The following is a 16,075-nucleotide window of genomic DNA, read 5'->3' as shown; positions in this document are numbered from 1 at the left end:
TGAACTGCGGCTTCACATCGCGTCTCTTTACTTTGCCTATTTGAAACAGTTGACCTCTAAATTCTCATAAGACATAATGCTAGTAAGTAAAACTTCCAACCTTAAAAAGCATCATGGACTCCTCCAAAAGACCGCAGGATAGGATGGGACGCAAAACACAGAAAGTTATCCAACAAATGGCACCAATCCCTAAACCCCCCCCCTGGATAATTACACCCTAGACAGAGGTGAGAAGCAAGAGGAGAATGTTATGGCTGCAGGGCGCGCACATTTACAACCGTCTGTGTGAGTAATGCTCAGTAGACTGGCAGCGCTCTCTTTTACATGTTACAGCAGAAAGCATAATATGCCAATTAATAGTCGACCTCTACATTTAGAAGTGTTGCTTTGCATACCTCACACTGCCGAGTGTGTGTGTGTGTGTGTGTGTGTGGGGCTGAATTTTTATACGCCCGACATTTGGAGATCAATCAGACCGACTTGGAATATGTTCACACGTTTTTTTTCTGTTTTATTTTTCTTTCTTCCATGTTTTTAAATTAAATCGGCCCAGTATTCACCGTCTCCGATTACCTACATTCCGCTGGGATTGGATTAGCATGTAGATGGTCTATGAGCGGCATACAGTTTATCACTTAATGATTTACAAATGTTGACGTCTGTGTGAAAGCTCGGAGGTTTGGGTTCAGTCGCAGACCACCAGGCTCCAATTAGTGACAGACGTCGGCAAATGATTCGTGACATGCGGTGCCCCCATGGCCTCCTATTCGGCTCCCTTAGCAGCTTCAGTGACGTCCCGGGTTCAGAAGGGTACCGGAATATTCCTTTGGGGGGCTTTTATGACTTCAGATCGGAGCATATGTTAGGGTTTTCTATTTAAAAATGTTTTGCATGTGTTTGCGACTTCTTCGGCTCTTAATTGCCTTTTGGTGGCGTTATTATTGGCGTGATTGGGGGGGCTGAGATACTGTGTGTGTGTGTGTGTGTGTGTGTGTGTGTGTGTGTGTGTGTGTGTGTGTGTGTGTGTGTGTGTGTGTGGTGGATGTGCTGGCTGGTGGATGTGCTGGCTGGCGGACTGGGGGGGGGTCAGAGGACAGGACCTCTCTCAGAGGAGTGGCTGTTAACCCCTGACCTCGCTGGTTAAGCCTGCAGGGTGGTGGTGGTGGTCGAGGCAGAGGTGTGTGTGTGTGTGTGTGTGTGTGGTGGTGGGGGGTTGGGGGGTTGGGGGGGGGGGGGGCACCCTGAGGTCCGTCTGGTTCAGGGGCACATGATGGCAGGCAGAGGGGGCGGTGAGGTGTCTAATCTGGTTTTTGTCTGTGAGGCGTTTTCACCTCCCCCACCATCCTTCCTCTGGGAACAGAGTTTGAGAGGCAGGACAATGTCAGAGGGAAGTGACTTATTTTATGAGCCATTTAAAAAGGGGATGGTGGTCTCCCCACAAAGGAGAAGGCAGGGAGGCGGCGGAGAGCTGATGAATGCCATGACACACGGTCACATGTTTGTTTACAAGATGCTGCTCTCTTGTTTTGACAACCATAAATGGCAGTTTTCCTCGTCTGAGCGACACTTGAACAGTGCTGTGTCTCTGCGTCGTGTTACATCTTAAAATGCTCTGAAGCTTCTTTTTTTTTGGGCCAACGAGAGCCAGTTCAGCCGTCACACAAAGACTATTCACGCCAGCAACGGTGGAGAAATGATGCGTCCACACATGGCTGATTGTGAAATAGTGAGGCAGAAACGTGTCACACAGAGTCCGGCCTGATGCTGATTTTTATAGGATCGAACTGTTCCCGTTAACTGTTCGCTCTCTTGTGTTCCAGCAGGGGCCCGGTTTTCTTTTCTCCCGGCGGTTTGAGAAATTGGCTGCCAAAATGTTTTCACAAAGTATGCATTAGCTAAGAATCTTCACTTTTCAGAGACCTAATCCTTTGAGCTAACAATGTGACATTTGTGCAGACATTCCTGTGAAATATTGACCATCTCACTTTTATTTGTGTACTTTGGTAACTAGGGCTATTTTCCATGTGGATATAGCCCTTTTGATTGTACGCCTGTGCTGTGGGCAAGCAGGGGGCCCCGCTGGAGGAGAGACTGGATGGCTGTTTCACCTAAAAGTCCAGTGTGTGTGTGTGTGTGTGTGTGTGTGTGTGCGTGTGCGTGTGTGCTGCTCCCTGTACCTCCAATCATGGGGGTACAAAGAGCCATGTGTTGAGCAGTGATGTGATGTGTGAATATGTTTGGGTAGGGGCTGCCAACTGTGCCTGGGTATGTGTGAATGTGTGTATATGCATATAGGAGGGGGGGGGTCGGGTGAGGGTTATAGGGAGAGAGAGAGAGAGAGAGGGAGCGAGGGATGGGTTTTGGGGAGAGGGCTGAAAGAGAAGGAGTGACTTGAGGCTTATTTGGACTTGATCCCAGACGGAGGGGTCCAGTTTATGGCGCCGGGGTGCATCCCTCCCTCTGGTGCCCTGTTTACATGATCGTACTGCTGTGAGTCACTTCTGACGCTGCAGTTGAATTATTCGACGTTGAAGCAGACGTGCTTCAAAGATCAGCCGCCACCCGTCAGACTCTTAAAGCAGTAGGAAACTGGATCCAAAGGTGTTTTTTTTTTTTTAATCTATCTTAAGGTTTATGTGTAAAATTACAGAAGTCATCAAATCCAAGTCCTGTTTTTCCTAATAGAGGTCGACGGGCGTTTCTATTACATGCAGCGAAAGAATGAAAACAATCTCAAGATGTCACAGAGGAACAAATACACAGGGCTCAGGCTGTTATGGCGACATATTAAACATGGCAACCAGCAGTGGAGGTAACAAAAAACATCCCACAGTCGAATACTGATGATCAAGCCAGAGGAACTGAAGCTACTTTAACCAAAAAACGCTCACAAAGCTGGAAGTGAGTAAAAGCGGTTCACTTTACCAAATCCTTTCACCAATAACAAGCACGACAACGCTTGTAGTTTGGACTGCAAGGTACTCGCTGCCTTCTGTTGTCTCGTGGAGAAAGTTGCCTGGATTTTTAAAGCTCAAATCATCTGTGTCTAAAGAAAACATTTTTACAACCATTTGGAAGAAAATAAGGATGAAACAAATAAAAAAAAGGAGCAGGGAAGAAATTCACTGTTATTGATAACCAGCATTGGAGTTTAAAGACCTTGCTAACGTCTGTTCATTTTTTTCCCTCAAGCTTTAAACAAAACGTCGATGCATTTCAAGGTTTTACATTAAGGAAACGCACAACACATTTCACTGCACACACTATGTGGAAAGTCAGCATGATCCCTGGGGGCTCAATTAGTCTGGGATGAACAAATTCAGGTGATATTAAAGCTCCAGTCAGTGTGGCACATGGAAGCCGCTCCAGTAGCAGCAACCTGCACACAGGCCTCGAGTCAGTGAGCACGAGCTGGTGGGGAAAACCAAACAGGCCGCTGGTTCCTGGATGTAGTGAAAGGATCCCTGTGTTCCAACAGCCACGTTTAAAACAAAACATTATTGCAGCTGCAACTTTGCATTCGTCCTCCACTGACCCGCCATTTTAATTGGCTGTTAAGTCTCACTTTTGACAAAGTTGGCAGTCGCTTTTATATCGAAAAACTGCATTTAGGGTTTTGTGCAATGATTTAGATTCAACAGCGGAGTGAAAGCTCAGAGTTGGTTGTGTTGAGTTTATTTGGCTCGGTCCAAGAATGCAGATGTGTCTGAGAATGTTTAAACAGTTACAAGTTCTCTGTCTACACTAGCCTTTCAGAACATTTGTCCGACTACACCGAAGAAAAACACTTCTCTCCTGTTTGGCATGCGAGGGACACTTAAGCTGGCAGGTTTACGCTGTTTCCAGCAGGTGGCTCTCTGCTGTTTTCAAAGTTTTCGTTTACAAAGTAAACATTAGAAAAAAACTATGGATCATGTCATAGAAAGAACGTGCTTCGTGATACAACAGACTTCTAAAATTGTTTCAAAAAAATGCAGCTCTACGTGGATGCAAAGCCAAAACATTTATCAGCCTCAATGTTCAAATGACTGGAAGTCAGCCTTCTTACCAGCAAAGTGGGCGAAGAGCTAATCCTCTCCTCTTAAAAGTCTGTGTTTTAGAAGGACACAGCACTCAGAGAAAGCTACAGCACTGAACTATCAATCAGGACGGGGAAGTGTCAGGATAAGAGCAAGGCTCTATAAAGTGGGCAGCTAAAGGCTGCTCTGGGCTGAGAGTTGCAATTAATCCACTTAAGTGCAGTTAAGGGGGTTTTCACAGCCAAGGTGCATTTGATTTGGTGGAGTTGTGACTCGGTAGCAGAAAGGTTTCATCCCCGACAAAAGCAAGAAATGGTGTTAATGATCGATACACTAGTGTGCTTCAAACAAGTCAAATATGCACTAAAGTCGGCGGGTCGGCTCAGTTAATTGATAACCTCTCACACGTTAACAAAGCCACTCTGCAGGTTTAAAGCTTCTGAATGGGTCGTAAAGTTCATCACGAATTAAATCTCCTTTTAAGAGGCCTACTGTTCGAAACAGGTTTTATTCCATCATGACCGACTGGACTTATTCCGCATTGACGTGACGTGTGTTGCCGGCGTCCTGTACCGCAAGGTGTTTTAACGCTGTGTTCTCTTCCTCTTCCAGGAGCCCCGTTGAAAGTGTGTCCGCAGGGTTTCTCCTGCTGCACGCTGGAGATGGAGGAGAAGCTGAGCCAGCAGAGCCACACGGAGATCAAAGCTCCCGTCTCCAGGCTTAGCACCAACCTACAATCCACCTTCAGACAGAGGCACGACCACTTTGACAGTAAGCAAACACACTTGCGCAAGCACGCCGGCCACTTTCCAGACTCTGTTGTGCCGCCGCCGCCCCGCAGCAGCACTTGCGTTTTTGACGGACGCTCCCACCTGCCAGTCCGCTGCCCCCGGGTGGAGACAGTCAGTCTGTGTCTGTCTGCCCGTCCACCTGTCTCTCAACGTCATCGTCCAACCCCCCCCCCCACACACACACACACACACACACCCTCTCTCTCCAGAGACGTACACACTTCCAGACGGACCACACACATCTTCAGATTTAGTCTTCTCTGTACTTCCTGTTCCTCTGTGTGTGGGTGTGTGTGTGTGTGTGTGTGTGTGTGAGAGCACATGTGTGTATGCCTGTAAATATTGGGATCAGGTTTCCCTTCTGAGGTTGGGAGCTCATGGGAACATGCAACAGTGCTGAGTCACTGAGGGAGCCAGACAGCTTTGACTGCCATCAGCCAGCCGACCGTGTCACCGCTGCAGCTCTGCTGGAAAAGAAGAAGATTGACTGATAAACTTTCAGAGTTAAAAGTTTCCGAACACATTAGAATGTCGCCTGTCGTGAGCAGTTTTGTGCGTGGTTTTGATGCGTTTGTTTGTTCGTACACATGCGTGCCCGTGCACATGCGAGTCAGAGACCTCCGGATCTTATGTGTCGGTGAAAGGGAGCGAGGGATAGTCGGTAACGCGTAGAGTGTGTATTGCAGCCAGATGTGAACAGGAATGTGACGTGTCGGAATGCAGTGGCTGCTCGGGCCGTCCCGCCCCTCTTATCCTCCTCTCTTACTGCCCTTTGTCCCCATCTGATGCCCCACTCTCCCAAACACCTCCTCTCTTTGCCCCTCAGACCTCCCTTTATATTTCCATCACACACAATTTCTGCCCTCCTCATGCTCTCCTCATGTCCCTGCTGCTCTTTCACACCATTCAACCCTGGCTTTCTGTGACGGTGTTTTAGGGCTGCAACTGTCCAGCCAACAGACCTGAACCCAAATACTTTCAGTTGACTGTCTTAAAGGCAAAGAAAACTGAAAAGAGTCACATTTAGTCGCAGAAATGACTGAACTTAAATAGTTATTTGATTATCAAAATATTTACAGATTTTCTTTCAATCCATTAGAATAATAATAATTGCATTTTAATGGTCAAATGATGTCTGAAATATACCAAATCTACGTAGAGAATGATTCTAGATAGTCCATTTATTTAACTAGGTTACTAATTAAATGATGTTATAACCTTTCCTCAGTCTACCTCAGTGCTTTAAGGCCTTTTATTTTCTTCTGAGAACGTAGCAGTATTTGACGCAATGAGACGGCGAGGAAGAAAACGGTGTCCAGGTTGAATAACTACGACGACGTTTCACTTGGCTGCTTTGCATTTTGGTCTACTGGGGCTGCAGGTGGTGACGTTTTTACTGTCTGCACATTTAATAATGGATGTGTTCCTGCTGAGAAAGAGGGCAAGACGAGAGAAGACATCACGCTCTTTTGCTGTCAAACTTCATTGTGGCTTTTAGAACTGGTTCACCCAGGTATATGTTCCCATTGTTGCTTAAAATATTGTTAATGTCTTGAGATATTTTCATTACGCAAACATTACATCAGACTCGTCATGCAAAAGTCACACAGAGTCTGACAAAGCCTGAATAGCCGTAGGGTCAACTATTTGACCAAGAGGGTGCAGTCCTCGAGCAGCCCCCCACCCATCACTGTAGGCAGGTTGCTGCTGTCTCTGCACTGTTAGATGTGGGATCCCTTTACAAAGGCCTGCTGTGCTGTCTTCCACCTGTGACATTAGACCGTCTCTCTCACAGGATAGGGTGACCGGCTCTGGTTGCCGTCCTATTATTTCCTGTTGTCACGTCGAGACGCCCCGAAGGAGGCACATCCCGCCGGTGAAACTGCTACAGGAAGTGCCCGTTGTACTTTTGTGTCACAGAAAAGGGCGATGATGACGTCGGGCCGGTTGCGGTGGGGGTGCATGTGTGTGTGTGCGTAAAGGCAGCCGCGACCGCTCCACGAAGACACAACAACGCGCTGCTCACACACTAAACAAACTCAGGAAGTAGTGTATGTGATTAGGCGGGCTCTCATCATGCGCCTGGAGCTAGGAGTCACGGCCAATTAAGACCAGGATCCAGAAATAGTTCTCCCCTCTCTGAGTCTCCTCGCTGTGTGTTTGTCCTGGCCTCAGCCTGGCTGTCCTCTTGCACTCACCCCGTCCAGCAGAGCAAGCCTATGTCTGGGATTTAAGCACATGGATTAAGGCCCCTTTTACACACACACACACACACACACACACACACACACACACACACACACACACACACACACACACAAGAGACATCCATCCGAAAAGCCCCGAAGTCCAACAGCAGGAGGGACAGAATCCCATCCCATAAGAAAAGGGAGAAGCGCAGGGACTAATTGGCACAAATAGGATGCAATTACTGCCTGGGCTGGGAGGAGCAGGGTTTATAGGGACACAGGGGTGGGGGTGGGGGTGCCGGGGAGGGGGAATGGGAATGGGAAGCGGGGGGGGGAGCTCCTTGGAGGAGGAAATGGGTGGGATGTGTGGGAGGAGAACGGGTCAGCTCCTCTGTTCCCGTGATGGATCGGGCCTACAGATCATGGCTCATAATTTAGGGCCCTCTCTGCAACATGTGGAAATGATGACAGAGCGAGGGGAGGGAGAGAGAGAGAGGAGGGAGACGAAGGCTCACCCAGGCAGGAGTTGTCCTTCTTCTTTACATTTGGCTACAGCGTAACCTTTCACCCACATTCCCTCAGACCATTGGCGGAGCAACAGGCAACATTTTAATGGAGAAAAAAAAAAAGATCCAGAGGGAGTGTTCCGCTGCTCGGCCTGTTGGCAGACGGCTGCGTGTCATAAACTGTTTTTAATGACAATGCAAGATGCCTGTGTAATGCTGCTCATACTTCAGGCCCTCAGCTTGGGCCATAGAATACACCCCCTCCTCCCCTGCTGCGCACCACTCACACACATACACCCTCCACAGGCCACTCTCTTTTTTTTTTTTTTTTTTAACCAGTGGGTTTGTCCAAACTCATTACAGGGCTTATCCGTTTAGCATATAGGCATTAGCGCTCTAATAAACTGTAGAGAGGAAATAGACAGGTTTAGGTTTGTCCTCCTGCTTCGTTCCCCTTCCTCCTCTCCTCCTCCGTCTCCTTTCACTGACTTTAAACTTGTGGCTACTATGACATTCCAGGGGTGGGGGTGGACCTTTTGTTTTAATCTCTGTCAATGGAGCGTGGAACTTGGTGCCCTCTCCCCTGGCTTTGTGTGTGTGTGTGTGTGTGTGTGTGTGTGTGTGTGTGTGTGTGTGTGTGTGTGTGTGTGTGTGTGTGTGTGTGTGTGTGTGTGTGTGTGTGTGTGTGGGGTGTGTGTGTGTGTGTGTGTGTGTGTGTGTGTGTGTAGGAGGGCAATGATGGCGGGGAGGTAAATGGAGGGGCTGCAGTGTTTCCGGTATCCTTGGCGACACAGTGGGGATTTGGAGTTAAAAAAGCCCTCAATTTAACCCGCCCCAAGCCGCCCTCACCCCTCCCCTACCCCATTTTTTCTTTTTAGTGTGTCAGGCTGAAGTGGAAGTGACAGCGCTACTTGCTGTTGTGTGTGTGTGTGTGTGTGTGTGTGTGCGTGCATGTGTGGGTGTGTACTGGTGGCAGGGAACGTTTAGTGATTCCCTCTGTGAGAGCATGGGAACTTTACATTTCAAAGCCAAGCAGAGGGCACCCAGAGAATCTGCAGTGGGACAGAGGTTTTGTGCGCACAGGGCACCAAAGGGGGGGGGGATAAAAAAAGAGAGAGAGAGAGAGAGATGAGTGAAAGGGGGTGAGTGTATGCACGCAAGACTGAAGGTGAAGCATTTTTCAGAGACTCTGAGGAATTCTCATTTTGTTCAGATTAAGAAAGTTGTGGAGGGAGGGTCCAGGAGGGGGTGTCCGTGGGAGAGGGGGCTTGGATTATTGGGGGTGGGGGAAAGTGGTGTGGGGGGGGGGGGGGGTAGATGGACATTCCTCAGGATGAAGTAGGTCATTGTTCCCTGTCTCTAGTCAAGAGAGCTCTCTGAAGGAACTGATGAAGTGAAAGCGGTGGAGGGGGAGATGCAGGGCTAGATGGGGGGTACAGGTCCGTATAGGGGAGGGGAGGGGGGGGCATTATTCAGTAATCCTATTGAAAATGCCTCTGAAGGACAGTCCAAGACAAGCCGGGAGAAAGGAGAGCGAATGGAATGTGACAACAGAAAAATGCCATTGATGGTGGTCAGTTTGAAGCGGCTTGATGTGGAGAGACGTCTCTGCTGAATGGCCCGGTCTGCAGGGCCAGGATCAGCAGCGCCGCTCCCATGCTCAGACCCGCTCCTTCAGCCTGACAGAGATGCTCCGGCTCCACCTTTCACCCCTCCCGCCTCACTCCTCTCAGCTCCTCGTTTCCAGACGCCACTCTCGCCACAATACATTCCTTTAGCCTTTCATCTGAGATTTTATGCTTAAACTGTTTCTGTTGAGATGCTGAGAACGTCAGGACGTGGGCACAGGTGAAGGGGGAATGAGCATCATTCTGATTTACAATCATGACAGCATCATCACGGGCACAGATTCATAAAGCAAAAAAGTGGGTGGAGGACTCAAAATGATTGATGATTGAAATGCACAATACAGCTGCCACAACGCTGTATTGTGCTTTTCAATCATCAATAATTTTGTTTTTTACGTACGATGTGGTCCTGCTGTAATCTGTATATTGCAATAACTTGATGAAAACCTCACAATGTTGTTGTGTGTCACATTTGTTTTGTAGTTTTGTAATGGGAAACCCACAAAGCACAAAATGGGAATTTCCTGTCCCCAAACAAGCCAATTCAGGAGTTATTGAGTTACAGATCGATAACATCTCGGTGTCTGTAGATGTCCCAAGCAATGTGTTATCCATCATACAAATTCAATTTCCTTTGTACCATCTTTAAAATCAATCCCTCCCTGAAATGTTAACAATGTCAAATTGTTTGTTCTGACTCTCTGGCAGCCTCAGCATTTAGTCATCACACTAATCCCTCTCCTCTTTCTTTCTTTTTTGTCCCCCCACAGAGTTTTTCCGTGAGCTTTTGAAAAATGCAGAGGTCTCGCTGCACAGCATGTTCGTGCGAACGTACGGGATGATGTACGTGCAGAACGCGGAGCTGTTCAAGAAGTTCTTCGAGGCCCTGACGCGGTACTACGCGTCCGGCAGCGGCGCCGTCAACCTGGACTCCATGCTGTCGGACTTCTGGAACGACCTCCTGGAGAGGATGTTCCGGCTGGTCAACGTGCAGTACGAGTTCAGCGACGCCTACATGGAGTGCGTCAGCCGGCACACGGAGCAGCTGCAGCCCTTCGGAGACGTCCCCCGCAAGCTCCGCATCCAGCTGACACGGGCCTTTGTGGCCTCGCGCACCTTTGTGCGAGGCCTGATGCTCATCCCAGAAGTGGTCAATAAAGTTTCTAAGGTAAGTGAGAAGTGCTTATGAAGCGTTGATAAAAAAACAAAGACGTTTTTTCCAGAAAGCTCTGTCCATCCCATCATATCTTTCTTGTGAAAACTGGCTGCATTCCATTACAGTGTCTCTGATAACATAAGCCACGTTGACTGTTTTAGTATGGCATGTTTTTCCACTGCAGGGAGTGAGTCATTAATGATACGTTTATACTGCTCTGCAGAGAGTTTAGTGCTTATAAATTTAACGGCCATGCTTTTTCCCAGTCTAAGTATGCGTCTGTGGCGAGGGTGGATGAGCGTCTTTGTTATGATGAAATAATAAATGTCTGCTGACTGCCCTCTGCCTCCTCCAGGTCAGTGCCTCTCCCAGCTGTGTGCAAGCGTCCATGAAGATGTTGTACTGTCCCTACTGCTCGGGCCAGGTGGCCCTGAAACCCTGCCAGAATTACTGTCTGAACGTGTTGCGTGGGTGTCTGGCCAACCAGGCCGACTTGGACACCGAATGGAACAACTTCCTGGGTAAGCGACCATCATGCGACCAAGGACACCTTCTGCAGCCATTATTAAACTGACCTGACCGACCTTGCCAGAGCCAAGATGGCTTTAAGTGTTTGATTTGGCAGCAACGTATATTTATGAAACTCCCTGCTACTGTGTTTCGTTTAAAACTTGCCAGTGCAGTGCTCACTTTTCACCCTGAAAAAAATCATTTAAAATATGATCTAATCTACCTCTGACTTATCTAAACATGCTTCTGAATCCATAAAACCAGTGTGACATTATGGGATATTGTGGGTATTTGATGAATTATAAATGCATATTTCTTCAGTGTATTTTGTGGGTTAATGCACTCCAGTTTAGCATGAACCAGTTTAACGAAGGAACAAAGTGTTTACTGTAGAAAAAGAAAAAAAAAAAGCATGTACAAACACGTCCCCTCATTCTTTAGCATCTTGTATAAGTCAAGGGGGAGAGGGGGGGGGGGGTAGTAGTGTGAGTTGGACATGTTGATAGCAACAGGATGAATGCAGCTTCTGTGTTGTGTAAACACAGAGACAGATCGGTTTCATTACACTCAGGGCTGCACGTACATCCACGGTTCCCCTCGTTACATTTATTCTACATGACGAGAGTCACGTGACAAAAAGATGTTTCCCGGTGTCTATACCACCGTTACATGTGTCCGTCCTGGCTGCAGACACCGTTACTGTCTGTGGAGGTGTCGGGTTTCTACCTCCTCCTCTCTGTGCAGCAGCTTTCCTCTACCGTGATCCGAGGGCTCCTTTCACTGGTTGAACATCTCCTGCTCTTGGGCGTGTGCTTCCCCCTAGTGGCAGTTTCTTTGTAACATCAAGCTTCAGAAAATGTCATTCCTCAATGACTCCATTTCTTGTTCTCTTATTCATTTTATGTTCCTATGTTCTGGTTTTCAGATGCCATGCTTGGTCTAGCCGAGAGGCTCGAAGGTCCGTTTAATTTTGAGTCCGTCATGGATCCCATCGACGTGAAGATCTCAGATGCCATCATGAACATGCAGGAGAACAGCATGCAAGTGTCGCAGAAAGTCAGTACCATTTCACAGTGTTTTAGGTTATTAAAGACAAGAGATGAAGAGATCAGTTTCACTAAGTTTACTTGATACTTCATTTCTGACAGGTTTTCCAAGGATGTGGGCAGCCCAAACCAAGCGTGGCCTTCCGTTCCAAACGTTCCATCAAAGATACAGGATTTAGCGGACGCTTCCGCCCTTACAGTCCCGATGCTAGGCCCACTACCGCTGCCGGGACCAGTTTAGATCGACTGGTAAGGACTGGGGAAAAACCCAGAGCACAGCCACGCTTTGCTTTGCTTTCAGTCTTTGAGTCTGACTGTTTTTCTTTTTCCCAATGCAGACAAACGATGTGAAGAAGAAGCTGAAAAATGCCAAAAAGTTCTGGTCCACATTGCCAGAGACCTTTTGTGCAGGTGAGAGGATCGCACCTGGGGACGACTGCTGGAATGGAACAGCAAAAAGCAGGTAAGTTACATGTGCACACACACACACACACACACACACACACACACACACACACACACACACACACACACAAACACAACAATCTACATTTGACTTCATTTATCGCAAGATAATGCAACATCTTGGCTAATATTGATTCTCACTCTACATAGGTACGAGTCAGTTGTCATTGGCAACGGCCTGGCCAATCAGGTGTCGAACCCTGATGTGGACGTGGACATAACAAAGCCAGACATTGTGATTCGCAGTCAGATTGCAGCGTTGAAGGAAATGACAAGCTGGCTCAAAGCTGCACACAGCGGCAACGACATCTCTATTGATAACGGTGAGGATGGCTGAAGCTCTTTAAGATTCTCTTCATCTCATAATGATAAAGTCAAACACATCTGACCCTCATATCTTCTTTTTTTTGGGGGGCTAGATGAGGATGCCAGTGGTGGGGAGGAGAGCGGCAGCGGCTGCGACTCTCCGTCCTGCGACACAGACCGGGACATCTACTTCTCCACTCCACCGAACCCCCCCAAACCCGCTGACGAGGAAAGGGTGAGGGGGGTTGATCCCTCAGGCGGGGGTGTCGCCTCACAGGGGAGCATGGCGCTGGCGCTCTGCGGGCTGGCCCTGGCCCTGCTCGCCCCCCACTTGAGATAAAACTGGCTGGGCAAGAAGAGGAAAAGAACGACCAGGAATGACGGAGCGAAGGAGAAAACTGTCAGAGACTTTAAAAAGACTGCCTTCAGGACCTTGGACTGTCCGCCATTTGGGGAGGGGGGGGAGACTCTTCTTAATATTACAATAACTTCACTTTTAATTATTTGTATGTTTTTAAGGACATCAGTGTACAGCAATACGATTTTCTTCCCAAGAACTCCACCTTTCCCCCCCCCAGATAAACCTTTACTCCTTATGGCTCTTTTGGAGCTACACTATGGTTCTGCTTGCAGCATTACGAACATCATACAATTGTCCTATTTTGGCAGTTATATCTTATAATACATTTTTGTGCCTTCTTCGGTGATCGCCTAAATAGTTACCCAGATGTTTGGTTGAACAGTGAGTGCCTGCGGTGGGACATATCTTCATATTTCTGAGGATGTTCTTTCTAATAATTATTCAGATTGTTGTTATGAATGCTAACAATCATTTGAATGCGCACTCTGTGAATGTTTGTGTCTGTGCATTTATACATTTGCATCCATCAACCAGTCAGAAATAACGGAGCTAGCTGTAATACAGTGAGAGAAGTTACAGCACAATTTATGTTTGACCTGGAGATGGAATCATCCTTTAGAAGAGCTTTTGGGACGCTCTGCAAGCCCAAAATGCATATTGTTTTCCTGCCATGAGCATTATCACAACCTAACTTTTTTTTTTCCATTTTCCTTTTATACATTTTTAATTAAGCTTCCTCAGCACAAACAGTTTAATAGTAAAGGTGGTACCTCACGCATGCTCTCACTGTCAATGCAATCTAGTGATGTTGAGTTGAAAGTGTCTGATAGATTGGAGATATGTGGCTGACGTCCTGGTGAAAGGTAACCGGCGTGGAGGGAGAAGGACTCCCCCTGGCATTGATCCTAAAGAAGGCAGAGCTGACGAGTCCTGAATGCCCTTTTTTGGTACTGTAAGCTCAGTTCAGCACAGACGATCTGACTCTACACAGTCTTGTTTGAAAAGAGAAGTTGGCGACATGTACGTTCATAAAGCAAGAGAAGAGGAACAAAAAGACAGTGCTATGATCAAATGAAATCAAGAAAAAGATTATTTTAATACAGGGTTTTATGTCGAAGAGGTGTTGTAATGTTTAGCTTTTTTTGGTATGAAGATATATATTAGGTACTACAGTGGATTTTTACTGCTAGTTTTAGGTGGTGGAAGAGGACAATGTGCACAGATATCGGGGGCACTTTTGGTTAGTGTGCACAGTTTTTTGGTGCTCCTTTTTTTTTCTTTTCTTTTTTTTTAAGCCCACAACCCCCGTCCCACAACACACACTTGTGCCTCTTAACCGGCCTGTGTCAGTGTAAATGGACTCCGGACCATCTGATCTACCTACCTTCATCCTTACGTTCTCATCATTTCAACTTGAGGTGGAATGTTGAAGTTATGTCACAAGTGCTACCAAAATGAATGCAATGTATGGTGCCTGATCTTTTTTTTTTTTTTTTTTTTTTTTTTTTTTTTTTTTTTTTTTTTTACCTTGGTACATTATTAGCAACTTCTTGAGGTAAAAAAAAAAGAATGTAGATGTTGATTGATGATTTGTATCTATTATGTGCTCTAATTCCCTGATGGGTGTTTGAGTATATCGTTACCAGCTGACAAGCACAACATAGGATTTTCTTTATCTTCTAATGTTCTAATCGGGTCTGTAAGTTGCATTAGCTTGCCATTTCATCTCTAAAATGACGCTGCCTCATGTAGCTTTTGTACAGTAACTTATGCATGTATTCTAACGTCCTTGTAAACATGCTTTTAAACCTGACATAGATGGTCCAAGATACAGTATTCAGAATGTTTCCATATGCAAAACTAAGGGGAAAGTAATACATTTTTTTGAGTAATTGATTGAATTGATCAGATTTGGGGGCTTTGAATATGCATTTTGAGAAAATTGAAATGAATTGGCTTGATTCACATTTGTCAGTTCTGAAACAATTTGCTGCAGTTAAGATGGATGGTAATTAATGAAAACAAACTTTGTGCCTCTGGTTGAAATTGACAGCTTGATTGTAAGCTTACATGAAATTCTCTTTTAAAAAAAAAAACACAAAGTGATGTTACCAACTAACAGACTTCCAAATCAACGAGGACATCACGAATCTGACTTCAAAGGAACGACAAAGCTACACACACAAAATACTCCCGCCTTAATTTCAAATAACAAAGCGGTGCTTCAGGAGCTTGATCTGGCATGACCTCTGTGTGCTACCAGTTCAATTCATTTTTATGTTCCACCAACATTTCCACCAGGGCTTGTGCATGTGTTCGTGTCATGTGGAAGAGATGAGTCGAGTGTGAAGATACCCAACTTTGTGAGAGTGGGAGGAAACGCTTTTCGGTGATGATGGTAAATGTCTGTGCTTGCGGGCCAGGGCAGCAACAGTTTCCAGCTGGCAGAGAGTCGGTCCGGCTGCTGGATGTTGTTCATTTGATCCACAGAGCTCCAGTCTAGCGATGTAAAGTTGAGTTGGACAGGAGTCGGAAACCCTACCATCAGCCTTTGGCCCACAAGAACAGAAAAGGACTCGTTTTCTGAGGAGAGACTGAGATGAGTAAAAAACAAAACAAAAGTGTAAATAAAGAGCAGCCGGTTTAAATGTCTCTAAAAGAGGCCATAACAGTACACCAGATTTTTACTTGTCAGAGTATCTCCTTAATGTTATGGAAAAAAACAAGATGAGATAGATGTTAAATTGTAAGAGAAAATGTATATTAAACAACATTTCTTAGTCTTGTTGAAATAAAGACTGCCAATATTTAAACGGTTGTGAATGGTCTCATTTTATTGTCACTCTTGATTGACTGCACTCCAAAAGTCTACAGTTTAAACTAAGAGTCACAATAGTGTGTAAAGTAGCCACCAGATGATGGATTTTGACACAATGAAGCTGATGAAGTAACATTGTTTTATATTTTTGCTTTTGAGAAACAAACAGTAAGCCTTTTAAAAAAACACTGACTAGGTACATTTGTACCAAAAAGAAAACATTGAGTTCACACATTACACATTATTTGTAGATGGGTTTTTTTTATCAGGGCTGGCATGC

The 16,075-nt window shown here is 46.3% G+C and overlaps 1 protein-coding gene across 1 annotated transcript in view; it reads left to right on the top strand.

Moving 5' to 3' along the window:
* The window catches only part of gpc4 (glypican 4), a 30,207-nt gene extending 14,609 nt beyond the window's left edge, over positions 1 to 15,598 (top strand). Inside the window, exons 2-9 of the mRNA XM_054597978.1 lie at positions 4,632 to 4,790; positions 9,904 to 10,301; positions 10,645 to 10,810; positions 11,725 to 11,855; positions 11,948 to 12,094; positions 12,184 to 12,308; positions 12,461 to 12,633; positions 12,730 to 15,598. Coding sequence (XP_054453953.1) covers positions 4,632 to 4,790; positions 9,904 to 10,301; positions 10,645 to 10,810; positions 11,725 to 11,855; positions 11,948 to 12,094; positions 12,184 to 12,308; positions 12,461 to 12,633; positions 12,730 to 12,956 — 1,526 coding nt within the window. The 3' untranslated portion in view covers positions 12,957 to 15,598. The remainder of the gene's footprint in view (positions 1 to 4,631; positions 4,791 to 9,903; positions 10,302 to 10,644; positions 10,811 to 11,724; positions 11,856 to 11,947; positions 12,095 to 12,183; positions 12,309 to 12,460; positions 12,634 to 12,729) is intronic.
* Positions 15,599 to 16,075: the final 477 nt, after the last annotated feature.

This window comes from Anoplopoma fimbria, chromosome 4, assembly GCF_027596085.1.
Source record: "Anoplopoma fimbria isolate UVic2021 breed Golden Eagle Sablefish chromosome 4, Afim_UVic_2022, whole genome shotgun sequence".
In the NCBI taxonomy this organism is placed as follows: domain Eukaryota; kingdom Metazoa; phylum Chordata; class Actinopteri; order Perciformes; family Anoplopomatidae; genus Anoplopoma; species Anoplopoma fimbria.
This window is presented reverse-complemented; position numbering and strand designations above follow the sequence as displayed.